At 48.0% G+C, this 27,918-nt stretch overlaps 1 protein-coding gene across 2 annotated transcripts; it reads left to right on the top strand.

Annotated features, from left to right (window-relative positions):
• The first annotated feature begins 1,930 nt into the window (after positions 1-1,930).
• On the top strand, positions 1,931-24,402 carry CUNH14orf93 (chromosome unknown C14orf93 homolog). 2 transcript variants are annotated; one of them, XM_039365122.1, is made up of 7 exons: positions 1,931-1,982; positions 7,445-8,060; positions 9,548-9,814; positions 11,858-11,919; positions 14,690-14,793; positions 15,514-15,626; positions 23,784-24,402. In XM_039365122.1, exons 2-7 carry the CDS (start codon positions 7,554-7,556, stop codon positions 24,183-24,185), a joined length of 1,455 nt encoding a protein of 484 aa, XP_039221056.1. In that variant the 5' UTR covers positions 1,931-1,982; positions 7,445-7,553; the 3' UTR covers positions 24,186-24,402. The 2 variants fall into 2 exon arrangements, with proteins under 2 accessions (XP_039221056.1, XP_039221057.1); XM_039365123.1 differs by lacking the exon at positions 1,931-1,982 and having other exon boundaries at positions 7,208-8,060.
• Positions 24,403-27,918: the final 3,516 nt, after the last annotated feature.

The raw sequence follows: 27,918 nt of genomic DNA, 5'->3' as shown, positions 1-27,918 counted from the left end.
TTATGTCAGTGGTTCTCAACCTTTTTAATGCCGCGACCCCCAACCGGTCGTAAGTCGAGGACTACTCAACTGGTGCAGCACCGTTTGCAGACTGGGGCTTTTGGCGGGCTCAGCAGGGCAGAGACAGCCTGGACAATTCCTATTGGCTTTTGAAAGCCAATAGAATTAGACTCTATTCAAGAGAGTCTATTCTATTGGCTTTCAAAAGCTAATAGAATAAAAGGGAGTAGCACAGCTAAGGAAAAGGGGGAAAAAATGGCGGACTGCGTTGTTTGGCGACCCCCGTGAAATGGTCGTTCGACCCCAAATGGGGTCCCGACCCACAGGTTGAGAACCACTGCGTTATGTATTCAAGATGGACAGGGATTAATATTTATATGTTACTTATATGTAAGGGTCTAGGTCTATACATATGTTGTATATAGTATGTTTAAATGTGTATTATGTACAGTATGTGTACACTTTTGAGAGCAAGCAATTAAATTTCATTTTTAATGTGTGCTGTTATGCCCACAGTAAAAAATGACAATAAAGGTTATAATAATAATAAAGTTGGAAGGGACCTTGGAGGTCATCTAGTCCAGCCCCCTGCTCAGGCAGGAAACCCTATACCATTTCAGACAAATGGCTGCCCAGTCTCTTCCTAAAAATTTCCAGTGTTGTTAGATAATTAGTTATCTAATTTAAAATCTAATTGCTAGACAAGAACCGACCAGAGAAAACAGGGCTGGGGTGTCTGTCCTGGGTTCAAAGAACCCCCCCCCCCGCAAATAACAGGTAGTCCTCAACTTATGACCACAATTGAGCCCCAAATTTCTGGGTTGTGAACTGAGACATCAATTAGGGGAGCTTTGCCCCATTTTTACCATCTCTCTTGCCACCGTTGTTAAGTGAATCACTGCAGTTGTTAAGTTAGTAACCCGGTCGTTAAGTGAACCTGGCTTCCCCATGGACTTTGCTTGCCAGAAGGTCACAAAAAGAGATCTCGTGGCCCCGGGACGCGGCAACAGTCATAAATGTGAGGTAAACTTTGATCACGTGACCATGGGGATGCTGGAAAGGCGGTGTGAAAAACCGTCGTAAGTCACTTTTTTCAGTGCCACTGTAAGTTTCAGCGGTCATTAAGTGAACTGTTGTAAGTCGAGGACTATCTGTACAGAGTCCTCAACTTACAGTCCAGTCGAAGTTACAACGGCATGGAAAAAGTGACTAATGCCTGTTTTCCTCACGGCTATTGCGGCGTCTCCCGTGGTGACGGGATCCAAATTCAGACGCTGGGCAGCTGACTCGTATTTATGAGGGTCGCAGCAGAGTCCACGGGGGAAGCCGGAGTCACTTCACAACCGTGTTCCTAACTTAACAACGGCAGTGATTCACTTAAGGACGGTGGCGAGACAAATCCTAAAATAGTAATAGTAATAGTAGTAAAGTTGGAAGGGACCTTGGAGGTCATCTAGTCCAACCCCCTGCTCAGGCAAGAAACCCTACACCATTTCGGACAAATGGCTGTCCAGTCTCTTCTTAAAAACTTCCAGTGTTGGAGCATTTACTGCTTCTGGAGGCAGGCTGTTCCACTGGGGGAAAGCTCGCTGAACAAGTGTCTCACTCAACAAACATACATTTGGGCTCGGTGGCCGTACGCCGAGGACTTCCGGTTGTACTCCGGGTTGGAGTAAGCAGGGGAAGCAATCAGCTAGAATTAGAGGCTGAATGTTTGCGTGTCAAGGAGAAGGGGGAGAAAAAAATGGCAGTGCCCATTTCTGCTAGATTTTCCCTACTGGGGCCCTGCTCAAGAATGCGTGTGCAGCTCTGGTGTGCGATTGTGTGTGTGCGTGCAGGAGACTGGCCAATCAGGGCAGGAGGGGGGGGGGAAAGCACAGGGTGTGGCAGCTGGCAGCAGGGTGCACCTCTCCCCCCCCTTTTTTTTTTGCACACACACACATGGACACGCACGCGAATACAAAGAGCTGTACGACTTTCCTGTATCCTTTGCCCAGGGATGCCGTGTGCATGCATGCATGTGAGGAGACAGGATCAAGGGGAAATGGGAGGGGGGGAGGAGAGAGAGAGGATGGCAGGGTGGGGGCAGAGAATCCCCCCCAGTCTGCCCTTCCTTTTTTGGCCTTGCCAAGGAGAAACAACCAGGAAGAGCACAGAATGAGTGCAGGAATAGCGTGTGCAAGAAAGGCGTACATGTATTTTTTTGAATTTTTTGCAAAATGGCTAGACAGATTGCCGTGTACCGAGAAAGATAACAAAAGGGGGGACGGGAGAACTTGGAAGCGATAAACCGGGCGGCCTCATAGAAACTCGGGATAATAAGATATCCGATGGGATAGATAATCGCTTTAATTGCACACCCACAAGTCTTTGCACACTGGGGGGGGGGGAAGGTTCGATAGATCCTCGTCTTTTTTTTTAAAAAAAAGATGATCTATCGCACCTCCCACCCCCATTGAGTGTGCAAACACTTGTGGGTGTGCAAGGATCCTTATGAATGGAAGACCCAGCAATTTATCTCCTACGGATAGGACCATCAGGATGCCAGGCCTTGGGACGGAGGCCCCGTTCCTCAAAAAGCTAGAAAAATTAAAAAGCGATTATACCAGTAACAATAAGGCCCAGGGCATGAGATTTCTACGAAAAAGGCTTGCAGGAAAAACAATAAGGAATTTCGGGGCGATGATTCCATGAAATCTACCTTTGGGTTTTCATTTCAGTTTGCTTTGGTTTGGCAGGAGGGGATGACGGGAATGAGTGAGGCTTCTTCAGCGTTGCAATTGTAATTTTCCTTCCCAAATCATTAGCCCCCAAAGCTACCAAGTTTTAAACCAGGGTTCCTTTCTCCGGCTGCTATTTTAGCAACTCGAAGTACAGAAACTGGTAAACGGAGCTGTTCCCGGCTTTGTTTCCACCGCCAGTAGAGGAATAAATGAAGGTGTTTTAAGTGGAGGTAACCTGCAGGGGAATAACAGTCTCTTAGCCATAGGAAGCGGCGCCTGAGTGACGCACGGGGAATCGATGGGAGGGTCGGTATTATATCATGCAGCTGGTTTTGTGTTTGCAAGAAAGGGAAAGCGGTCTGATTGAGGCCTGGAGACAGAAATCAAAAAAGGAATAAGCGAATTCAGCTTGCAGGTGCAAATTACATTTTAAGGCTTGAAAGCTTTGCTTGATGTACAGGTATCCCTTCGGGATGCTTCAGAGATGGAGGAGACCTGTGGAAGGAGATTGCAAAGGGGGGGAACAAAAGCTGAAAATCCTGAGTTTATTTATTCATTAGGAGCATCTTTGCTCCATTCTGTTGCTGCAAAGCAGAGCCCTGGGGCATGCAAAAACTCTTGGCCAGAATCAACCATTTTGCAGCGTCCAATCAAGGCAGGATTTGGTCAGAATGGAGCTGGAAGGGACCTTGGAGGTCTTCTAGTCAAACCCCCTGCTCAAGCAGGAAAATCTATACCGTCTTAGACAGGTAGCTGTCCAGTCTTTTCTTAAAAAAGCAGCAACAGCTTCTGGTGGCAAGCTGTTCCACTGGTTAAATGTCTTCACTGTTATGAAGTTTCTCCTTAGTTCTAGGTTGCTTCTCTCCTTGTTTAGTTTCCATCCGTTGCTTCTTGTCCTGCCTTCGGGTGCTTTGGAGAATAGCTTGACTCCCTATTCTTTGGGGCAGCCCCTGAGATATTGGAATAATGCTAACATGTCACCCCTAGTCCTTCTTTTCACTGAACTAGACATCCCCAATTCCAACAGCGTTGATGTTTTTGCATAGCTTGGGAGGAAAAAAAAAATGACTTTATGGTGGCAGATAATGCAATGAGGCGAGAATCCTGAGGGTCCCACGAGTGTAGTAGAAGAGAGTACAGGTACTCCTCGATTTACAACCACAATGGAGCTCAAACTTTTTGTGACTAAGTGAGTTAGTTGTTAAGTCAGCTTTGCCCCATTTTACGACATTTCTTTCTTGCCACAGTTAAGTGAATCACTGCAGTTGTTAAATTCTTGTCTTGCCTTCTGGTGCTTTGGAGAATAAATTGATTCCCCTCTTTTTTGCAGCAGCCCCTCCAATATTGGGAGATGTCTGTTATGTTCCCCCCCCCCACAAATCCTTCTTTTCTCTAGATTGGCCAGACTCAAATCCTGCAACTGTTCTTCCTATGTTTTAGTCTCCAGGCCTTTAATCATCTTAGTTGCTCTTCTCTGCACTTTTTCCAAAGTCTCTACATCTTTTTTCTTTTTCTTTTTTTGTACTATGTGGTGACCAAAACTGGATTCAGGATTACAGGTGCGGCCTTACTAAGGCTTTACAAAGCGGTACTGATACTTCCCATGATTTTGATCAGGGGCCTTCAAACTTGGCCCTTTGATGACTTGTGGACTTCAACTCCCAGAATTCCTCAGCCAGGCGTGCCTGGCTGAGGAATTCTGGGAGTTGAAGTCCACAAGTCATCAAAGGGCCAAGTTTGAAGACTCCTGATTTTGATTCTATGCCTCTGTTTATACAACCAATAGCTTTCTTGGGGTCATTGGTGGAAATGTTGCCAGGATGCAGGTTTATTTTAGTTCTGATGCTTTGGAGGGGGGGGCAAGTAGGAAAACCATCTGAACTTTGACCTCAGGCCCTGTTTTGATCCCTCTGGCCGGCTGAAAATACCATAGAGTAGCCGGAGTCTTGATTTGCAGAAGCGGCCTTGAAAAGAGTCCAGCCTCGCGAGCCTCCCTCAGGCGCCCCTTCTCCCCCTCTGGGCGCCTGTCCCCTCCTCTTCTTGTCTCCGGGGCAAGGCGCCAGGGCACGCAGCCAATCAGATACGCCTAGCTCCATCGCGCCGGCCAATCGGAAAGAAAAAGGGCGGAGACCAACAGCCGCTTCGGTTTGTACACGGCTAGCTGGCGAGCTGCCTGGCGCGCGGGTAGCTTCTCCCTCGCGCTGTACACGCGGGATGGAACGTTGGGCGGCCGCGGCGTTCGATTCCCAGCCTTTGAACACGGGACCTGGGTCGCCCGCGCGTCGTGTGAACGGGTTGACCCGGGAGTTTTTTTTTTGTTTTTTTTTTTGGCAACACCATCTGAATTCCAGTTTCTGCCCCCCCTAGGATGATTCCCACGACTTCCCCCCCCCGTGCTTCTCGAGCACGCTTCGGGAAGCCGTTCAGAGGTTTAGAGCCCATCTTCCTGCAGGATGCTCAGCCGATTTAGATTTATTTTGACTGTGGTTATAGTTTAGGCTGGGGTGTGCTCTGCCATCCAGAAAAATCGGCCAACCCTGGAGTCAGGTTAAGCGTGTTGTGTGAACAGAGGCAAAAGCTAACAGATAGATAGACCCCCGCTGACATGTGGCGGGTTAGTTTTGGCCTGAAGATGTTTTTGCAAGTTTAGTGAATAAGTTATTAGAGAGAGAGAAGGGACAAAGTGATCCTGAAGGCACAGTAAAGGTCCTTGATTTATAAGCCTTCATTTAGTGACCGACATTACTATGGCGCTGAAAAAAGTGACATTACTGTTTTTCACACTTATTAGCAATCAGTGGGAAAGGTCGTAAAATTTTCGGCTCTGTTGTGGCGGTAAGCTGAGGACTTCCTGTATTATCTTTGAAAGACAATGCCCATAATTTTGCTAATCATTTTGCCAGATTTATTCAGCATACTGGTAATCCTCGACTTAACGACCACAATTGACCCTAACATTTCTGTTGCTAAGAGAGACATTTGTTAAGGGCGCTTTGCCCCCATTTTACGACTTTTCTTGTCACCTTTGTTAACGGAATCGCCGCCGCTGTTAAATTAGTCACGCCGACGTTAAGTGAATCCGGCTTCCCCCGTTGACTTTGCTTGTCAGACGGTCGCAAGAGCGGATCGCCTGACACCCCCCCCGGGGATGCTGCGACCGTCGTAAATATGAGTCGGTTGCCAAGCGTCTGAATTTTGATCACGGGTCCACGGGAAAAGTCGCAACGGTCGTTAAGTGTGAACAACGTCGCTTTTTTTCCGCGCTAATAGTAACTTCCAGCGGTCACTAAACAAGTGCTTGTAAGTCAAGGACCACCTGTAATGTGCCGAGGTAACAGACATCGAATCAAAGCTTTATCGGAGTTTGCTGATAGGTTTCCGACGGTCCCCGAAGACGCTGAACATTCGGTTAGCCGTGAAAATTCTTGTTTTTTGAAAAATCTTCTACTAGTCCCTCCGTTGTCTCCTTCTCAGCACTGAGTTAATTGGGAGAGTCCATTGACAAGACACTCAGGAGGCCGTGAATAAAATTTACAAGAGGTCAGCAGTGAGTTAATAGAGTTTCCGTCGTGGTGGCAGAGAGCCAAAATGACACCACAATTCAGATGAAATGGCAAGGCGAGAGAGGCCTGTAGGATCTGGAAGGTTTTCGGCTTTTAAATGGCCTCTGGCATCAGTTTCGAAGTGGCTTGACCGGCTGTATTGATTTTTTATTATTTATTTGGGTCCCGACTTTTATTTTTTTACAAAGAGCTCAAGGCGGTGAACATCTCCAACGCAACGTCCTCCTCCGATTTTCCCCACAACAACCACCTTGTTGTTTAGAGAGAGAGAGAGAGGGAGGGATTGTCCCAAAGTCATCCAGCTGGCTTTCATGCCTAAGGCGGGACTAGAACTCACCGTCTCCTGGTGATTGGTCCAAAGTCACCCAGCCCGCTTTCATGTCTCAGGTGAGACTAGAACTCACCATCTCCTGATAATTGGCTTAAAGTCACGCAGATAACTTTCATAGTTAAGGCAGGACTAGAACTCACCGTCTCCTGGTGATTGGCCCAAAGTCACCCAGATGACACATGTAAGGCAGGACTAGAACTCACAGTCTCCTGGTGATTGGCCCAAAGTCACCCAGCGGACACACCTAAGGCAGGACTAGAACTCACCGTCTCCTGGTGATTGGCCCAGAGTCACCCAGATGACACACCTAAGGCAGGACTAGAACTCACCATCTCCTGGTGATTGACTCAAAGTCACCCAGATGACTTTCATAGTTAAGGCAGGATTAGAACTCATAGTCTCCTGGTGATTGGCGCAAAGTCACCCAGCGGACACACCTAAGGCAGGACTAGAACTCACCGTCTCCTGGTGATTGGACCAAAGTCACCCAGCTGACACACCTAAGGCAGGACTAGAACTCACCGTCTCCTGGTGATTGGACCAAAGTCACCCAGCTGACTTTCATAGGTAAGGCAGGACTAGAACTCACAGCCTCCTGACTGCTAGCCTGGTGCCTTTACCATTAAACCAAGCTGGTTCTCTTTTGCTCTCTTTGGCTTTCGTGTCAATCTGGGTGGTGGGAAATTGTTTGGAGACTGTGGTTCGAAACCGCCATGATTTTCCCCAAAAGGCCACTTGCGACCTTGCAAAGTTGCACGGCTGACACTGAGCTGCGCTCATCCAGTTGCTTTATTTTCCTTGATGTTTTTTTTTCCCCCTTTCGGCAGTCTGGTGTCTTTGGGGCGGATTCTCTCCTGAGGCTCTCCGATCCGCCCCGGAGCCATCTTTGCTTCTACCCGGATCTGCCGGTCCCACAAAATCTGGGTTCCAGCTCCCATGTCGTTCAGCGCCACCATCTTGTTCTCCCCGTCCCACGGGAAAGAAGCCAAATGCTGCTGTGGCACTTGCAAGCAGGAGCCAGAGGGTCCTGCCACGGCTCCGCCACCCCTGCCCCCATCGTCCCCTCCGTGCACCCCCATCACCGTCACGGGCACGGGGCTGACGGTCCAGTCCTCGGAGCAGCTGCTCCACCTCATCTACCAGCGGGTGGAAAAGGCGGTCAGCTTAGCCGAACTGGCGCTGAGCTTGGCGAGGGCCAACAACGAAGCCCTGAGACGCCTCGAGGAAGACGTGGCGGCCCTGCGCCAGGGGCCCCTCGTGGCCCCCAAAGCCAGCCCCGAGGAGCAGCAAGCGGAGCCCGAAGACGAGGAAGAATCGGAGGCCGAAGGGTTCGGGAACGGCGTCCAGGTGGTCATCGAGGAATTGAGGCAGCTGGGAGCCGCATCAGCTGCAGTGGGGCGATCCGAATCTTTGGCCTTCTCGCCCGTATCGGCCCTTGGCGGAGTACGTAGCCTGGAATTGGGGGCCTCCGTCTCTCCCGTCCGGTCAAATCTGAGCCGTAGCCCCGTCCCTCCGGTCGGGCACAGATGGCATCATGAATAGTGGATGGCGTTTCTTGCACTCCCTGCCAACCCGTCCTCCACAGAGTGGCAATCTGGGAGTGGCGCCAAATCTGGGCTGGAGAAGCTGCATCGGGAGCTGAAAACCCTGCCATGGCTGGCAGCACCACCCTAGGCCAAGCTGGAACTGGGTTTGGTGCTGCTCGCAGCAAATGTGTTTAGGCTGAGCTGGAGGAGGGTTGGCAGCAAAGGAGCGTGGGAAAATCTTCCGGCAGGACGAGGAAAACCGCCTCGCAGCCTCGGGTGCTCATTTGGGCCTGGCACGATCAGGAGAGGCTTTGTGTGTTCAGAGCGTTGTAGATTTTGCCTTTCTAGTCCTCGACTTACGACGGCAAATGGGAGCAGAATTCTGCTGCTCCCCGAGGCAGTTGGGACCAATGTTACGCCCTTCATTTTCGCGGGCAGTTAAGCGAATCGCTGTGTGTTGTTAAGTGAATCATCATTAAGCGAACCCGGCTTCCCCCGCTGATTTTACACGTCGGAAACCCTCTGGGATGGTTGCTAACAGCGATCATGAATGACCACGGGGTGCTGCAACCGTCGTAAACGCCCGCTGGTTGCCAAGGGTCCATAATTTGGATCATGTGACCAAGAGGATGCTGCAACAATCATAAGTGTGGAGATTGGTCATTAATCATTTTTTTTCAGTGCCTCTGCATCTTCAAACAGGCCCTAAGCAAATGGTCGTAAGTCGAGGACTATCTCCAATGTTCCAACGAATCTCCTTGTTTATGCATGTACGTAGGAAGACTGTAAAGGAGTAGAGTTTTCAAGGATAGCGTGGCATGAAAAGTATGTTTCAAGGAACTGGGGGCTGTTTGCTGCCCCTCCTCTCAAAGTGCTAAAGCAGAGACGGTTGGAAATTGGAACACAGGGAGTCCTCGACTTACAACAATTTGTTTAGCGACCGTTCAAAGTTACAATGGCACTGAACAAACCGACTTACGACCAGTTTTCACATACTTAGGACTGTTGTAGCATTCCCCCAACTTCACATGCTCAAAAGTCTGACTCTTCGTTCCTGTTTATGACATTTGCAGCGTCACGGAGTCATGTGATCCCCCATTTGCGACCTTCTCACTAGTCAAGCCAATGGGGAAAGCCGAATTCACTTAACAACCGCGTTCCTAACTTAACAACTGTGGCAAGCAAAGTCGTACAATGGGACGAAGCTCCCTGAACGACTGTTTTCGCCAAACGACGACAATTTTGGTCTCCGTTTTTGTGCGCTGTCAATGGATTGGTACATCAACTGTCTCGCTTAGCAATGAAAATTTGGGGGGGGGGTCCGTTGTGGTCGTAAGCCGAGGACTACCAGCAAAGGGGACTCCCGTTTGTGCAGGACGTGTATAATTCTCCCTTTCCCGCCAGGTAGCCGAGGAATGTCCTCCAGGAGATGCCCCAATGCCGCCGGTCTATGTTCCTCCTGCTTCCCCTACTCCACCGATGGCCCATCAGCCACTTCTGCAATCTCTGGATGAGCCCCTCTCTTGTCCAGAGGGGTCCCCCATCAGCGCGACTCAGGAGGAGACCCCGAATGGCGAACCCTATTTCTCTGTAGGCTTCGCCAGTCTCCCTTGCAGGAGTAGAAACATCGGGCAGAAGAACGCCAGGCGCAAACGGGATCTGGTCTTGTCCGTGAGTTGACTTCCTTTCCTACCACTTTACAACGCCTTGGTAAAGCCATGCTTGGAATACGGCATCCAGTTTTGGTCACCACGATGTAAAAAAGATGTTGAGACTCTAGAAAGAGTACAGAGAAGAGCAACAAAGAGGATTAGGGGACTGGAGGCTAAAACATATAAGGAACGTTGGCTGGAATTGGGTATGTCTAGTTCAGTGGTTCTCAACCTGTGGGTCGGGACTCCATTTGGGGTTGAACGACCATTTCACGGGGGTCGCCAAACAAGGCTGTCCGCCATTTTTCCCCCTTTTCTTTGGCCACGCCCCTGGCACCCGGTGATGTATTAGTGGCTGGGGGTCACCACAACATGGGGAACTGTATTATGGGGTCGCAGCATTAGAAAGGTTGAGAACCACTGGTCTAGTTCATAGGTCGGCAACCTGCGGCTCCGGAGCCGCATGCGGCTCTTTGAGCCTTCCCCTGTGGCTCCCAGCCTCCTCTGCCTTTGCAGAGAGAGACAGAGACAGAGAGAGGCAATTGCACTTCCCTGCTTCTCTCTCTCTCTCTCTCTCTCTCTCTCTCTCTCTCTGTGTGTGTGTGTGTGTGTGTCTGGATGTGTGTGTGTTGTGTGTGTGTGTGTGTATGTGTACAAGAGAGTGCACTCACAGTGTCCTCCGAGGAGCTGAAAAGCTTTCTGGGCGGAGCTCCTCCCTTTGCTGCGTCTCTGAAGGAAGCAGGAAGCAGGAAGGGCAGGAGAGAGCTAGCTAGCCCAGCTAGGCTGACTCAGGAATTCTGGGAGTTGAAGTCCATGAGTCATAAAAGAGACGAGGTTGCCTACCCCGGAGGTTGTTGGACAACAGCTTGAAGTTTGCCAGGTGAGCAGCAGATAGGAGGGGGGGGGGAGAAAGAGAGAGAGAGAAAGAGAGAGGGGGGGGAGAGAGAGTGAGTGGGGGAAGAGGAGTGGCAGACCAAGGGCAGATAGAGAGGGAGGGAGAGAGAGACCCTTTTGACGTCTAAAATGAAGATAACACTGCATATATCCTTTTTTTATCTTTGTGTGTATGTAATTTTATTCTCTTAAAGCATTCTCTTGGTGATCATTGTTTTAATAGTATGGATATTCCCAAGAGTGATATTTTTACTTTTATTTTTAATGTGTCTATGTGTGTGTGTGTGTGTGTGTGTGTGTATACACACATACACACACACACACACACACATACACATACACACACCTATAATAAAGGTAAAAAAGGATATATGCAGTGTTATCTTCATTTTAGATATCAAAAGGGTTTTGCGGCTCCCAGTGTTTTGTTTTTGGTGGGAAACGGGTCCAAGTGGCTCTTTGAGTGTTTTGGGTTGCCTACCCCTGGTCTAGTTTAATGAAGAGAAGGACGAGGGGGGACATGATAGCAGTCTTCCAGTATCTCAGGGGCTGCCCCAAAGAAGAGGGAGTCAAGCTATTTTCCAAGGCGGATGAAGGCAGGACAAGAAGCAACGGATGGAAACTGATCAAGGAGAGAAGCAACCTAGAACTAAGGAGAAATTTCCTGACAGCGAGGACAATTAACCAGTGGAACGACTTGCCACTAGAAATTGGGAATGCTTCAACATTGGAAATTTTTAAGAAGAGATTGGAGAGCCATTTATCTAAAATGGTATAGGGTTTCCTGCCTGAGCAGGGGGTTGGACTAGATGACCTCCAAGATCCCTTCCAACTCTGTCATTCTATTCTGACCCAACAGCATGTGCCAGATTTGGAAGGAATCTTCTCTTTGCTCCCTGGGTGGGGGGGGGAGAGTGAAGAAGAGGAGGGTGGACTTGAAAAAGAGGACCTCCCCTGACAGAACGATGGTTCTGGATTGGAAGAGATCAGGAGAAACCCCACAATTATTATAATAATCATAATAATTATTATTACGGCCGAGCTTGTGACCCACAACACACCCGCCGTTTGGATCCGAAGGCTTGTCTGAATCGTGTTTTTCATCACCCGGGACTGAACGGCATAAAATTCGGCTGAATTTCACCTTCTTCTCTCTTTCCCTTTGCAGAAATTGGTCCACAACGTTCACAACCACGTCGCCAACGAGAAGCGGTTTGATGGCGCAGAAAGGTGAGCCACTGTGAGGGAAAAATGAAATGAATAAGGCTTTGCTAATTGCAGGCAGTCCTCGACTTTATGGCCATTCGTTTAGTAGCCGTTCAGACGGCAACGAAAAAAGTGACGTAGGACCAGTTTTTGACACTTAACGACCGTTGCAGCATGTCCGTGGTCACTGGATCAAAATTCAGCCACAGGGCTACGAGTTCAGGTTTTGTTGTGATTCCGTGCCAGCCTGTGCTCCCAACAGCTGAGTCTGAGGGATCTGAGGAGGAGGTGGAGGAGGCATTTGAAGGGCCATCAGGGGCAGAGGGAGCCTCTGATGAATTACAGGACTGACGGTTTGATGCAGAGCCTGGGCCCTCCAGTCATCCTGATGAAGCTCAGCTGTGTGAGGAGAATGAGTCAAACTCGGAGGACTCACACCTGATGGACTTGCTAATTGATGCTCACACGCATCGTCAATTAGCGAGAGTAAATCAGCAGCAGTCAATATGGCAACTCCAGAGTAAAAGGAGAAGGCAATGAGAGGCAACGCCTTGGGATTGCTGTATAAAAAGAGGAGGTGTGGGCGGTGCTGGTTGCTGAAGGCAACCGTTTGCAAAGTACTTCTTTGGATCCTGGTCTGTTCGTCTTGCTTGTGACTACTCTTCTGTTTGCATCGTGTTTCCTGTGGACTGTTTCCTTCCTTTGGACTTGAGTTTTGCTGTTTGTGTTTTTGGACTATTTGACAGGTTTGTCACCCATATTAAAAGGGGTTTGTTTTGTTTTAAAGTCTCCAGCCTATTGTATTAGCAGGGGTTTGGTCCTTGTGGCAATAGGCTGGGATAGAACAGGTTTATGATGGTCGCAGCGTCCTGGGGGTCACGCTATCTCCTTTTGTGATCTTCTGACAAGCAAAGTCAATGGGGAAGTTAAGATTCACTTAAGAACTGTGTTCCTAATGTGATTCACTTAACAACCGGAGCAAAACCAGTGGTGGGATTCAGATAGGTGAACAACCGGTTCTCTGTGTGGATGCCGCTTCCGGAAGTCCATTCTGGGTCGGGACAACAAAAAATTAGCGGCCGGTTCTGCCGAAGTGGTGCGAACTGGCTGAATCCCACCACTGGGCAAAACTCAACCATTGTCTCACTTAGTGACAGAAATTTTGGGCTCTGTTGTGGGTGTATGTTGAGGACTAACCTATATATCTTTATCGTCTTGGGATCTTACTTTCCCGTCAAAGAAGGCTATCGGGAGCTTTGGAACAAAGCAAGCAGCAGATGGTATGGTGTTTTCTATCACTTGTGCAGTCCAAGAGTGTGTCGGTTGTTGTCTAACACACAAAGCCAGCAAAGGTGTTTTTTTTTTTCTTCATTTATCTGTCTGCCTGCTTCCAGGGAAAAAGTGGATCCCATAATCCATCATTATCAGCAGCGTCTGATTTATAGATTATGTGCAAAAGCGTTTTATCAACGGAGAGCAGCGCTTTGCTATCTAAAATGGAAAACTGTACCGGTAGGTCCTCAACTTACAACCGCAAACATTTCCATTGCTAAGCAAGAGAGTTAAGTGAGTTTTTGTCCCATTTTTACGACCTGGTTTGCCACAGTTGAGTTAGTGAACACAGTTGTTAAATGAATACGGCTTTCCCCCATTGTCTTTGCTTGTCAGGGGATCACGCGACCCTGGGGCACCGCAACTGTCGTAAATATGAATCAGTTGCCAAGCGTCCGAATTTGGATCACATGACCCTGCTACAACGATCATAAGTGTGAAAAAATGGCCATAAGATCTGTCCTTTCCCCAGAACAGCATCAGTCTTTTAGTGACGTTATTGTGAAGGCTCCCAACACTGGAAATTTTTAAGAAGAGACTGGACAACCATTTGTCTGAAATGATCTAGGTTTTCCTGCCTGAGCAGGGGGTTGGACTAAATGACCTCCAAGGTCCCTTCCAACTTTATTATTATTATTGATCATCGCATAGTCAGCCAGATGTTCAGACTGGATTTGGCATTTTTGTCTACCTATCGAGTCCTGGGATAGGCAGATGTGGATGTTTGATGGTATTACAGATATCGTCGCAGGATGGAAGCCGTTCCTAGTAAGGCCGCCTTTTGCAATTGACTGATAGCGAATTTGTCTATGCCAATGGTGTCCAAGTGGTGCTCCAGTTGTTTTGGGATTGCACCCAATAGTGCCTATGACTATTGGTACTACCCTTGCTTGCTTTTGCCACAGTCTTTCTATTTCTATTTGTAGGTCTTTGTATTTTGTTATCTTCTCCAGCTCTTTCTCTTCTATTCTGCTGTCTCCAGGCACTGCCACGTCCACTATCCAGACTTTTTTTTTTGGTCTTTCTTATCAACAATTGTTAAGTGCGGGGTGTTATGTTGCAGGTGCTTGTCTGTTTGAATTCCGAAATCCCAGAGCAGTTTAATTTTATCATTTTCTATGATTTTTCTCTATTTTATGATCCCACCAGTTCTGGCTTACAGACAAATGATATTTCTTGCAGATCTTCCAATGCACCATTGTTGCTACTTTGTCATGCCGCTGCTTGTAGTCAGTCTGTGCAATCTTCTTGCAGCAGCTTACCAGGTGGTCCACTTTTCTTCCGCTTCTTTGCATAGGCGGCACTTACTGTCTGTTGCTGTCTTCTCAATTTTGACCGTGTATGCATTTGTCTTATTATTATTATTACATCATCATTATTTTACGCTAATTTTTTTAGCTTCATTTTTGAAGTTTCCCGTTCTTCACCTGCTGGGCTATTTAGTCTGTTCTTTCTTTTGCAGTATTAAATCATCCTGGAATATTTCGGTAGTGAAGTTTTTGCTGGAAAAACTCAGACACGAATTGGTTTCCAATCACCATAATTATACGGATAAAGAACTAAAAGGTGAGCTTGGGTTGGATTTTTTAAAAATTTATTTATTTATTTTGAATTTTTCCACCCATTTGGTTTCTGGGTTTTGCTGCTAGAACGGACATGTAGTCCTCAGCTTAGCCACGCTTCGTTTAGTGACCTGTTTGGAGTTACGACAGCACTGAAAAAAAAGTGACTGACCGTTTTTCACTTACGAACGTTGCACATGGTTACGGGTTGAAATTCAGCGGCTTGGCGACTTTCGTATTAATAACAGTTGCTGCGTCCCGGGATTGCGTGATCCCCTTTTGTGACCTGGAGGCAAGTAAAGTCAGATTCTCTTCACAACCGACTTAACAACCGCAGTATGCCGCTTAACAACTGTGGCAAGACAGGTCGTAAAACGGAGCAACACTCACTTAACAAATGCCTGGCTCAGAACAAGAGAAATTTTGGTCGTAAGTTAAGGACTACCTGCTTTCCAAATTTATCGCCCCCTCCCTTCCCCACCCCCATCTAAATAATTATATTCCTTTTCCTTCGCTAAATGGAACATTTTTTTCCTTCGGCTTTAGAAAAAGCTTCTGGCGTTTATTCTGAAACTGATGGATGATATTTGAAAGGTTGAATTGCATGCACAGAGAGAGATGCATTTATAGCGGCCTCCGGCTATTCTAGAGTGACCCTAATTCTGGCGTTCTGGGGTTGCTGATTTGTGTACCCTTGCGCACAGACACACTTTTCTTCTTTTAGGTGCCTGTGTGGCCTACTTTTTGACCAAGCGACGCGAATATCGGAATTCTCTGAATCCCTTCAAAGGGCTTAAGGAGAAAGAGGAGAAGAAATTACGCAGCCGACGGTATCGGGTAAGGCTCGGCAATATCCATAGGTTTTAATAATAATAATGAAGTTGGAAGGGACCTTGGAGGTCATCTAGTCCAACCCCCTGCTCAGGCAGGAAACCGTATACCATTTCGGACAAATGGCTGTCCAGTCTCTTCTTAAAAACTTCCAGTGTTGGAGCATTCACCGTTTCTGGAGGCAGGTTGTTCCACTGGTTAATTGTTCTAACGGTCAGGAAGTTTCTCCTTAGTTCCAGGTTGCTTCTCTCCTTGATTGGTTTCCATCCGTTGCTTCTTGTCCTGCCTTCGGGCGCTTTGGAGAATAGATTGACTCCCTCTTCTTTGGGGCAGCCCCTGAGATATTGGAACACTGCTGTCATGTCCCCCCTCGTCCTTCTCTTCGTTAAACTAGACATCCCCAATTCCAGCAGCTGTTCCTTATATGTTTTCGCCTCCAGTCCCGTAATCATTTTTGTTGCTCTTCTCTGTACTCTTTCTAGAGTCTCAACATCTTTTTTACATCGTGGTGACCAAAATTGGACGCCCTATTCCAAGCGTGGCCTTACCAAGGCCTTGTAAAGTGGTATTAATAATTCACCTGATCCTGATTCTATCCCTCTGTTAATGCAGCCTAGCACTGTGTTGGCTTTTTTGGCAGCTGCAGCACACAGCTGGCTCATATTTAAGTCATTGTCCACCAGGGCTCCGAGATCCCTCTCACAGTTACTACTATTGAGCAAGGAACCCCCTATACTATACCTATACATTTGGTTTTTCTTGCCTATATGTAGAACCTTTCTTGCCTATATGTAGAACCATTGAATTTCATTTTGTTAGATAGCGCCCAGTTTTCAAGTCTGTCCAGATCCTCCTGTATCCTAAGTCTGTCTTCTGGAGTGTTGGCTATTCCTGCCAGCTTGGTGTCGTCTTGGGTGTGTCTAATCTAGCAAAAAGAAGGACCAGGGCAGACATGATAGTAGCTTTCCAATATTTGAGGGGCTACCCCAAAGAAGGGGAGGGGGTGTCAACCTATTCTCCAAAGCATCTCAAGGCAGGAGAAGAAGCAATGGATGGAAACTAACCAAGGAGACAAGCAACCTGGAATTAAGGAGGAATTTCCTGACAGTGAGATTAATTAATCCGTGGAACGGCTTGCCACTGGAAGTTGTGGGTGCTCCATCACTGGAGATTTTCAAGAAGAAATTGAACAGTCATTTGTCTGACATGGAATAGGGTCTCTTGCTTGAGCAGGGGTTGGACTAGAAGACCTCCAAGATCCCTTCCAACTCTGTTATTCTATTAGTCTAACAAAGAGAAGGACTAGGGGTGACATGATAGCAGTCTTCCAACATTTGGGGGCTGCTACAAAGAAGAGGGGGATCAACCTCTTCTCCAAAGCACCTGAAGGCAGGACAAGAAACAACGGATGGAAACTAATCCAAGAGAGAAGCCATCTAGAACTAAGGAGAAATTTCCTGACAGTGAGAACAATTAACCAATGGAACAGCTTGCCACCAGAAGTCATGGGTGTGCTCCAATACTGGAGGTTTTTACGAGAGATTGGACCACCATTTCTCTGAAATGGTATTGCGGCCTGAGCAGGGGGTTGGACTAGAAGACCTCCAAGGTCCCTCCAATTCTTGTTATTCTGTAATTTGGTTGCAAGTGACCCAATCACTCTTACTCTGTTTATTACTTTGGGGCGGGGTGTGTACGTGTGTCTGTTTCATCACGTTTTAAAAGTCAATGCAGGCTTCCATCGATTTTATTTCAGGGCGTCTGTAAACAAAAACTTTGAAGCTTTTTCCACCTGATGTGGAAGAGGAAATTGCAGCAATATTTGACTGAAATCTAGCCAGAAAAAGCTATTTTCTCCCCCCCCCCCCGCCTCTGAGGGTGATGGAATAATAGGGGTTTAGCCAAGGGGCAAAACACAGATGTTAAAAGCAAATGTCCACAAAGGCAGCCCGATCGGTGTCCTATGAAAATGTGAAATATTTAAAATGCAAATATAAAACCTTTTAAAATTTAAAATAGCTAAATGCAAGCTGATCTCGGGCTTCTCCCTGAGAGGAATTCTCCTTCTAGACTCCATAAAAACGTTGGTGTCTCTTTTTTTTTTTTTCGACTCGGCCTTCGCTGTATTTATGTCCAAATGCAAACTTCCATTTTTACGACCTTCCTTTAATTGTATTTACTGAAGTGCCAGTTCCATTATCTTCCAGGGCTGATATACGATAAGGCTGGCAGTCTATCAACATTACGGTGGGATTAAGCCTTTACTGGGTTTAATTTAGATTTAAGTTGTGGCCCCTCCGCTTTGCAGTTGATCGCAGCAGAAATATACACAGGGGATGTCAACGTCTTCCATCATCCCGCCGTCCTCTGCTCTCGGGCCTGGGACTTGTTTAGCAATATTCATCTTAAAATAAATGTCGAAGGAGATCCTCCGTCACCCAGTTCATGGCTGTCCCAAAGGTGGTTTTTTTCAAGAGGCACCTGGATTTTTTTGTTTTTTTCTTTGAAGACGTTTCACTTCTTATCCCAGAAGCTTCTTCAGCTCTGACGGGATGGTGGAGGATGGAAGGATTTATACTCCTTGCAGACAGCTGGTCTCCTTTTAGAGAGCCGTTGAGGCCACTTGGAGGTTTACCTCAGGGTCACCTGAGTGGTGCAAATGGGCGTGGAGCCTTCTTGGCTGCGGGATGTTTTCTGCCCTGGGTCTCTTCCTTGTTGAAACGTCTTCCAAGAAAAAAAAAATAAGAAAATCCCAGATGCCTCCTGAAAAAAAATGTTCCAATCTCTCAGGGGCTGCCCCAAAGAAGAGGGAGTCAAGCTATTTTCCAAAGCGCCTGAAGGCAGGAGAAGAAGCAACGGATGGAAACTAACCAAGGAGAGAAGCAACCTGGAACGAAGGAGGAATTTCCTGACGGTTAGAACAATTAGCCAGTGGAACCACCTGCCTCCAGAAGCGGTGAATGCTCCAACACTGAAAGTTTTTAAGAAGAGACTGGACAGCCATTTCTCCGAAATGGTATAGGGCAGGGGTAGGCCACCTTGGCTCTTTTTATAACTTGTGGACTTCAACTCCCAGAATTCCTGAGCCAGCGTGGCTCAGCTTGAAAACCTCTCCCTTTCCCCTCAGCATGGCTGGCTCAGGAATTCTGGGAGTTGAAGTCCACGAGTCATAAAAAGGGGCCATCGTTCCCTCTGGTCTAGGCCAGGGGTAGGCCACCTTGGCTCTTTTATGACTGGTAGACTTCAACTCCCAGAATTCCTGAGCCAGCCACGCTGAGGGGAAAGGGAGAGGTTTCCAAGCTGAGCTATGCTGGCTTAGGAATTCTGGGAGTTGAAGTCCACGAGTCATGAAGGGGCCAAGGTTGCCTACCCCTCCTGGTATAGGGTTACTTGCCTGAGCAGGGGGTTGGACTTGATGACCTCCAAGGCCCCTTCCAACTTTATTATTATTATTATTATTATTATTATTATTATTATTATTATTATTATTATTATTATTATGACTGTTTTTCACACGACCGTTCCACTATCCCCGTGGTCACATGATCAAAATTCAAGACTCCTGGCAACTGACTCGTATTTATGACGGTTGCAATGATTCACTTTTGCAACCTTCCGAACAAGCCAAGTGGTCCGATTCACTTAACAGCCGTGCTAACTAACTTAAGAACTGCAGGGGTTCACTGAACAACTGTTGGGCTCAATTCTTGTCGTAAAGTGAGGACTGCCTGTGTTTCATCTTCATGGCCTCGCCCAGATCAGGAGGGTTTATTCCCCAACGGGCACACAAGGTCGTAAAATGAGGCCAAACTCACTTCACGACTGCCTTGCTCGGCATTTGAGCACTGAGGTTGTAAATCGAGGACTGTCTGCGTACAGTAAGTCCTCAAATTAACAACGGTTCATTTAGTGACCGTTCAGGGTTACAACAGCGTTGAAAAAAAATGACGTAGGACCATTTTTCACCCTTATGACCGTTGCTGCCAGCATCTCTGTGGTCGCGTGATCAAAATTTAAACGCTTGGAACTGATTCATATTTATAACCGTCTCAGCGTCCCGGGATCGTGGGATCCCTTTTTCTGACCTTCTGACAAGCAAAATCAATGGGGAGGGAGCCAGATTCCCTTAACAACCGTGATCCTAACTTAACAACCACCGGGATTCGCTTAGCGTCCGTGTCAAGAAAGGTTACAAAATGGGGCAGAAACTCACTTGACGATTGTTTTGCTTAGCAACAGAAGAACTCTCAGGCTTAATGGCGGCCGTAAGCTGAAGACTGCCTGTATATTTAATTTTGACGGGCCCTCTCAGATCAGGAAGGGTTTATTCCCCAATGTGCAGGGCACAGGGTAGGTGGCCAGCGAAGAGAAACGCTCCCACCCACCCCCCAAAAAAATTTGGGAAGCCAGCCTGCCACATGTCTGCATCCCGCTGATTTTTCCAATCTCGTTCAGCGAAGCCAAGATCTCGCTTTGGCTTCCCAAAGGCGGAAAAATGGAGCTGGTCGTGATCCATCGAAGCTTCCCTCGCCCACACCGCCCCCTCCCTAGCAGCAGCTGCTGTGTGAGTGTGTATTTGTATCTCTCTCTGTGTGTGTGATGCCATTTGCATTAGCAAAGGGGAATTACAGGCCCGTCGAAGGGACCCGCCTGTTCCAACCCTCCCTTGGCTGCCAAGAAGGATTTGTATTATTCACGGCCATCCGATCCGTGAAGCCTATGTGCTCTGCCTCTTTGCCACGGGGCTACTTCCCGAATCCGCCTGCCAAATGTGGGGCAGGGGACCGAGTCTTGCACGCACACACGCAAAGAACAACAGAAAATACGGATAGTCCTCAATGTCCGATCGTTCGCTTAATGCCCGAAGTTACAAAATGTTGACTTAACGACTGTTTTCACGGTTAGGATGCCAAGGATGAAACTTGGGCAAGCTACGTGCCTCTGCGTTTCAACCTGCCTTTAGATTAAGGGGGGAGGGCAGGTATTACTTTCAAGTGGATTCGACGGAGAAATGAAACTTCTGTGAATCGGCTGAAGACCGTGAAAGCCTGAAAGCTTTTCAAGGACACCAGAACAGGTGTGGATTTGAAGCAGACGGTTCCCATAACAAAGTGAACTTGTTGATAACGGACTGCGTAAGACGTTGGGGAATTTGTCTGGGAAAATGATTGCTTCCGTCTATGAATTGGGGTTGGGATCTCAGAGTTAATTTTGCTTTGACATAACCGTGCGGTGTATCCAGTAAACGTACGATTTTCAGAGACGGAAGTTTTATTTGGATCTGCGAGCTGGATGTTGACATAGGATCTTTGCGGCATCGTCACGATCGCGGGTTCAAGATTTCAGAGACTTGGCAACTGGCTCATATTTATGACCTTGGCTGTGTCTTGCGGTCACGCGATCCCCTTTTGCGACGTTCTGACAAGCAAAGCCAAGGGGGGAAGCCAGATTTGCTTAACGACCGGGTTGCTAACTTAGCAGCTGCGGTGATTCACTTAGCAGCGGAGGGAAGAAAGGGGGTAAAATGGGGAAAACTCACTTCACAAATGACTCAACAACAGAAAGGAGGTTGAGGGGCTGGTGAACTGGGGTAAGGAAAACAGCCTAGTTTTTAATACCGGAAAAAAACCAAAGAGATCATTGTTGATTTCAGAAAAGGCAGGCACAGCAACGCTTCTCTGTGCATTAATGATTCACCTGTGGAGATGGTTACCAGCATCAAATTCCTGGGTGTGCAGCTAACGAGTAGGCTGGCTTGGTCGCTCAACAGCGAGACACTGATGAAGCGGGCACAGCAGCGCCTGCATTTTCTGCGCCGCATGAGAAGAGCACATCTTCCTTCCCCTGAACTCACCACTTTATACAGGGGAGACGATCGAAAGCATCCTGTCATACAGCATCACAGTCTGGTTTGGAGGCATCACTGCTTCAGACAGGAAGGCGGTGCAGAGAATGGTGAGAATGGCCGAAAAAGATCATTGGCAGTTCCCTCCCTCCCATCCAGGACATAGCACAGAAGCGCTGCTTGAGCAGGGTCCGTAAGATTGTCTGGGACACTACACATCTTCTGCACGACCTGTTTTCCTTGTTACCTTCTGGGACGGGAGGGGCGGGGGGCTCTGTGGTTTCCATAGCCGAACATCCAGATTCAGCCATAGTTTCATTCCATACAGCATTAACCTTGTGAATTCTCAAGCTTCCTCCTTCCGTTACATATTCAAGATGGACAATATTTCATATTTATTCGCTACGTATATGTAGGGATGTGGGTCTATAGCAGTGGTTCTCAACCTGTGGGTGGGGACCCCATTTGGGGTCGAACGACCATTTCACGGGGGTCGCCAAACAATGCAGTCCGCCATTTTTTCCCCCCTTTTCCTTAGCTGTGCTCCTTCCTTTTATTCTATTGGCTATTGAAAGCCAATCGAATAGAATCTCTTGAATAGAGTCTAATTCTATTGGCTTTCAAAAGCCAATAGGAATTGTCCAGGCTGTCTCTGCCCTGCTGAGACCGCCAAAAGTCCCATTCTGCAAACGGTGCTGCACCAGTTGAGTAGTCCTCGACTTACGACTGGTTGAGTAGTCCTCGACTTACGACCGGTTGGGGGGGGGTCACGGCATTAAAAAGGTTGAGAACCATTGCGTTACATATTCAAGATGGACAATATTTAATATTTATTCGCTACGTATATGTAGGGATGTGGGTCTATAGCAGTGGTTCTCAACCTGTGGGTCGGGACCCCATTTGGGGTCGAAAGACCATTTCACAGGGGTCGCCAAACGCACTCCGCCATTTTTTTCCCCCTTTTCCTTAGCTGTGCTCCTCCCTTTGATTCTATTGGCTTTTGAAAGCCAATCGAATAGACTCTCTTGAATAGAGTCTAATTCTATTGGCTTTCAAAAGCCAATAGGAATTGTCCAGGCTGTCTCTGCCCTGCTGAGACCGCCAAAAGTCCCATTCTGCAAACGGTGCTGCACCAGTTGAGTAGTCCTCGACTTACGACTGGTTGAGTAGTCCTCGACTTACGACCGGTTGGGGGGGGTCACGGCATTAAAAAGGTTGAGAACCACTGCGTTACATATTCAAGATGGACAATATTTAATATTTATTCGCTACGTATAGGTAGGGATGTGGGTCTATAGGTATGTTGTTCACAGTATGTTTAGGTGTGCGTCGTGTATGTGTTTCACTTGGAGAGCGGGCAACTCAATTTCGTTTTTGATGTGTGCCGTTGTGCCCACAGTATAAAAATGACAATAAAGGTTATCTTATCTTATCAACTGTGAAGGCCGTTGTGATAATCCAGGAAGGGCTATTTGTGTCAACTCTTTCTTCCTCTCAAAAGATGGCTACGTTCCTCATAACACAGTGGTTCTCAACTTTTTTAATGCTGCGACCCCCAACCGGTTGTAAGTTGAGGACTACTCAACCGGTCATAAGTCGAGGACTACTCAACCAGTCGTAAGTCGAGGACTACTCAACTGGTGCAGCACCGTTTGCAGAATGGGACTTTTGGCGGGCTCAGCAGGGCAGAGACAGCCTGGGCAATTCCTATTGGCTTTTGAAAGCCAATAGAATTAGACTCTATTCAAGAGAGTCTATTCTATTGGCTTTCAAAAGCCAATAGAATCAAAGGGAGTAGCACAGCTAAAGAAAAGGGGGGGAAAAATGGCGGACTGCGTTGTTTGGCGACCCCTGTGAAATGGTCGTTCGACCCCAAATGGGGTCCCGACCCACAGGTTGAGAACCACTGTCATAACAGAATAACAGAGTTGGAAGGGACCCTGGAGATCTTCTAGTCCAACCCCCTGCTCAAGTCGAACAGCCTAGATCAGAGGTCCCCAACCTTTTGGGCACTGCGGACCGGTTCCGTGGAGAGAGTTAGTTTTTCCGCGGACCGAGAATCCGTAGCTTTGTCTGCTGCCTGCATCTCACAGATGGGGCTTTGCTTGTTTGTGCAGACCGGTTGCTGGCATGCAACCGGGGGTTGGGGACCTCTGCCCTAGATCATTTCAGACAATTTGGGGCTCAATTGTCGCCGTCCGTCAAGGACTACCTGGCAACAGAGGAGGACAGACGGGTGGGCAGCGACAGGAGCGAAGGCCCGTTGTGATTGCAATCCAGGAAGAGCTAACCTCTCTTCTTTCTTTCTTTCTTTCCAGCTTTTTGCCAACCGTTCCGCGGTGGCCCGGCTGTTGGGCTCGGAAGAGCAGCAACTGTGGCAAGGGGTAACGGAAGAGCTGATGTCGGACGAGGAAGACAGCGCCCACAAACCCGGCGTGTGGGTGGCACGGCCCCCACGCTTCCGAGCGACGCCGCTCACTCAGCTCTGCTACCGCCTGGATGCCAACTCGAAGCACGGCACCAAAGCCAACCGGGTGTACGGGCCGCCCTCCGAGCGCGTGCCCTCAGCGGAAGTCCAGCGTCTGCCCCCGCAGCTCTACAACCCCCGTTTTCAAGAAGAAGACCCCAGAACGGGCACCCCAGCCCACCTCCCCAGCCACAAAGCTTTCGGCCCCGAGCTCAGTTCGTTTGTGGAGATCAAAGTGGAAAAGGATGAGTAAGACTCTTCGGCTCTTTGCAAGAGGACCCGCCGAATAAAAGCCAAGGAATGGAGGCCGGGTTGCCTGCAAGGTTTTCTTGGTTGTCTGAATTGGGAGTTGAAGAAGGAGAGGTATAGAATCAGGATCACGTGAAGTGCTAATACCACTTTACAAGGCCTTGGTAAGGCCGCGCTTGAATACTGCATCCAGTTTGGGGCACCACGATGTAAAAAAAGATGTTGAGACTCTAGAAAGAGTGCAGAGAGAGAGCAACCAAGATAATTAGGGGACTGGAGGCTAAAACATATAAGGAATGGTTGCCGGAATTGGGGATGTCCAGTTTAATGAAGAGAAGGACGAGGGGGGACATGATAGCAGCCTTCCAGTATCTCAGGGGCTACCCCAAAGAAGAAGGAGTCAAGCTATTCTCCAAAGCACCAGAAAGCAGGACAAGAAGCAACGGACAGAAATTAATCAAGGAGAGAACCAACCTAGAACTAAGGAGAAATTTCCTGACGGCGAGGACAATTAACCAGTGGAACGACTTGCCGCTAGAAGTTGGGAATGCTTCAGCATTGGAAGTTTGTTAAGAAGAGATTGGAGAGCCATTTATCTAAAATGGTATACGGTTTCCTGCCTGAGCAGGGGGTTGGACTAGATGACCTCCAAGGTCCCTTCCAACTCTGTCATTCTATTCTGACCCAACAGCACGTGCCAGATTTGGAAGGAATCTTCTCTTTGCTCCCTGGGGGGGGGGAGAGAGCGAAGAAGAGGAGGGTGGACTTGAAAAAGAGGACCTCCCCTGACAGAACGATGGTTCTGGATTGGAAGAGATCAGGAGAAACCCCACAATTGTTTAAGGAGAGAAGAACGCAAAGAGACTTGATCAAAGTTGAAGGTCTGCAAGAAGCCACCTTGGCATCACGAACGGGGTTGGGTGAGGAACTTGCATTTCAACCTGCAAATACAGGCAATCCTCCACTTACGACCACAACCGAGCCCAAAATTTACGTTCCTAAGTGAGAACATTTGTTAAGGGAGCTTTGCCCCATTTTTTTTACGACTTTCCTCGTCCCATTTTGTGAACCGAATCGCCGCGGTTGTTAAATTAGTTCACATGGATGTGAAGTGAACCCGTTTTCCGTCTCGATTTGCGTGTCATTATACTTTGCGTAAAACGGGCCAAAAATCACTTAATGAATGCCCTGCTTAGCCACAGAGCATTTGGGCTCAATCGTGGTCGTTAAGATGAGGACTAGCAGTGTGGTTTACCTCCTGAATGGTAGCTGTCGCAGGCTGGGCGATCAATGGATGAGTTCCTCCATCAGGGAGTTGCGCGCTGGCGAGGAGGGGAAAATTTGGTGGCCTGGTACGCTCTCGTTAGCTCAGCCATTTGGCTGGAGCAGTGGTTCTCAACCTTTTTAATGCCGCGACCCCCAACCGGTCGTAGGTCGAGGACTACTCAACCGGTCGTAAGTCGAGGACTACTCAACTGGTGCAGCACTGTTTGCAGAATGGGACTTTTGGCGGGCTCAGCAGGGCAGAGACAGCCTGAACAATTCCTATTGGCTTTTGAAAGCCAATAGAATGAGACTCTATTCAAGAGAATCTATTCTATTAGCTTTCAAAAGCCAATAGAATAAAAGGGAGGAGCACAGCTAAGGAAAAGGGGGGGAAAATGGCAGACTGCGTTGTTTGGTGACCCCCGTGAAATGGTCGTTCGACCCCAAATGGGGTCCCGACCCACAGGTTGAGAACCACTGTTGTAGATAGTGTGCAATATAACCCACATTTAATACAAAGCACTGTTTATTGTATTTACTTCTGGGTTACCTCAGCACAATAAGACTGTGCATACTCTAATAGTTTTCCTCAACCGTGGGAATTTTAAAGAGATCTGGACTTCAACTCCCAGAATTCACCAGCGAGCAATGCTGGCTGGAGAATTCTGGGAGCTGAAGTCGATAACCTGAGAAACACTATTCTGTGCTTAATAAAGCAGCATTTCCCCTGACTTCTGCATTAAGCCAAAAAGCCGGACATGTTAGGTGAAATCTTGGAAGGTTTTTGCAATGCGAAACAAGGATTTCAAAATTATCGCCCTGTCTTGTGGCGAGGTGGGCAGGCAGGAAGAAGAAAGCAATCCGGACATTTCAAATTTTATTCTGTGATATTTATTGTGCGCTGTTTTTCAATTTTCTGCAAATCATGTGCGGGCGGTGGCCGTCCGTGAAATGGTTGTTTGACCCCAAATGGGGTCCCGACCCATAGGTTGAGGACCACTGTAGTAGGCAAACAATCCTTCTTCCAATATTGCCCTACCAATAACCTTGCAGCTGTTATCAAATTCAACATCAAATTAATTTCTTTAGCATCACAATCTACAATAACACCCAATAAAAATAATTGTGGAGTAAGCTTTATCTTTCTCCTAAAAATCTTTTGAATGTTCCACCAAATCTTAATCCAGAAAGCTTTTATATTTCTACCAGTCCACCAGATATGAAAATAAGTAGCATCCAAACTACCACATCTCCAGCATTTGGGCTGTAAATTAGGATACATACAAGACAACTTTTTAGGGCCCTGCCCCATTCTTGTGTGGCGCAGTGCCTTGTTTCTGCGCCCCTGCAGTGTGGCAGCAACCCTTTTTGCGCCTTGCAGCACAGTGGCGGCCCGTTTATGTGCCCGGTGGTGCAGCGGCGTCCTCTTTTCCAACCCCGCCGTGTCGCAGTGTCCTGTTTTTGTGCCCTGAGGTGTGGCATCAACCAGTTTTTGCGCCCCATGGCACGGCCTCGTTTTGCGCCCCACAGCACTAGGACAAGTTAGGGGCTGCGCGCACACACACGTGCGCACTGGCCAGCCTGTTCCATGGCCCAGTGGCCACAGCGGCCCACAGGTTGGGGACCCCAGTGCTAAAACATTTCTGTGTTTCCTGCGGTCATATTAGCTTAGCACATCCCGATTTCCCTTTTGGCAGAAGGAAAAAAAAAATCAGAATAAGGCCCCCTGCCCTGTGCAGGGGGTTGGACTGGATGACCTCTAATGTCCCTTTGCAGCCCTGGGATGCTATGACCTCTGTAAGATGGGCAGGGGAACGTGAGAAGAGGAACGCCCGAAAGGCTGCCTTCACACACAAGAGTGGGGTTGTTTGGCTTGCAGCTTTGCCTGGGTTGAAACTCGGGGTGGCATTTTATTGGTTTTTATTTATTTGCTTTTATCCCGCTTCAGCGTTTTTATAAATAGCTCATTCTTCCTCCTCTTTTCCCCACAACAATAACCCTGCAGTGTGGGTTGGGCTGAGAAAGAGGGACTGGCCCAGTCACCCAGCTGGCTTTCATGAGTAAGGCAGGACTATAACTCACAGTCTCCTGGTGATCGTCCCAAAGTCACCCAGCCAGCTTTCATGTCTGAGGTGGGACTAGAACTTTCTGTCTCCTGGTGATTGGCTCAAAGTCACCCAAGCAGCTTTCATGCCTAAGGCGGGACTATAACTCCGTCTCCTGGTGATTGGCTCAAAATCACCCAACCAGCTTTCATGTCTAAAGCAGGACTAGAACTCATCGTCTCCTGGTGATTGTCGCAAAGTCACCCAGCCGGCTTCCTTGCCTAAGACGGGACTAGAACTCCCCGTCTCCTGGTGATTGGCTCAAAGTCACCCAACCAGCTTTTATGCCTAAGGCGGGACTAGAACTCCCTGTCTCCTGGTGATTAGCCCAAAATCACCCAGCCGGCTTTCATGTTTTAAGGCTGG

The sequence above is a fragment of the Crotalus tigris genome, unplaced genomic scaffold (genome assembly GCF_016545835.1).
Source record: "Crotalus tigris isolate CLP2741 ecotype Arizona unplaced genomic scaffold, ASM1654583v1 scf7180000019964.508439, whole genome shotgun sequence".
NCBI classification, from domain to species: Eukaryota; Metazoa; Chordata; class Lepidosauria; order Squamata; family Viperidae; genus Crotalus; species Crotalus tigris.
Note: the sequence above shows the minus strand (reverse complement) of the source record. Positions and strands in the feature narration are given on the sequence as shown.

What these genes read in the sequence shown, in the direction of transcription:
- CUNH14orf93 (XM_039365122.1), top strand. Translation starts at nt 7,554, where the DNA reads ATGTCGTTCAGCGCCACCATCTTGTTCTCCCCGTCCCACGGGAAAGAA. An exon ending in CCGTATCGGCCCTTGGCGGA is followed by an intron (nt 8,061 to 9,547) that starts GTACGTAGCCTG and finishes CTTTCCCGCCAG; the next exon opens with GTAGCCGAGGAATGTCCTCC. An exon ending in CGGTTTGATGGCGCAGAAAG is followed by an intron (nt 11,920 to 14,689) that starts GTGAGCCACTGT and finishes TTTCTTTTGCAG; the next exon opens with TATTAAATCATCCTGGAATA.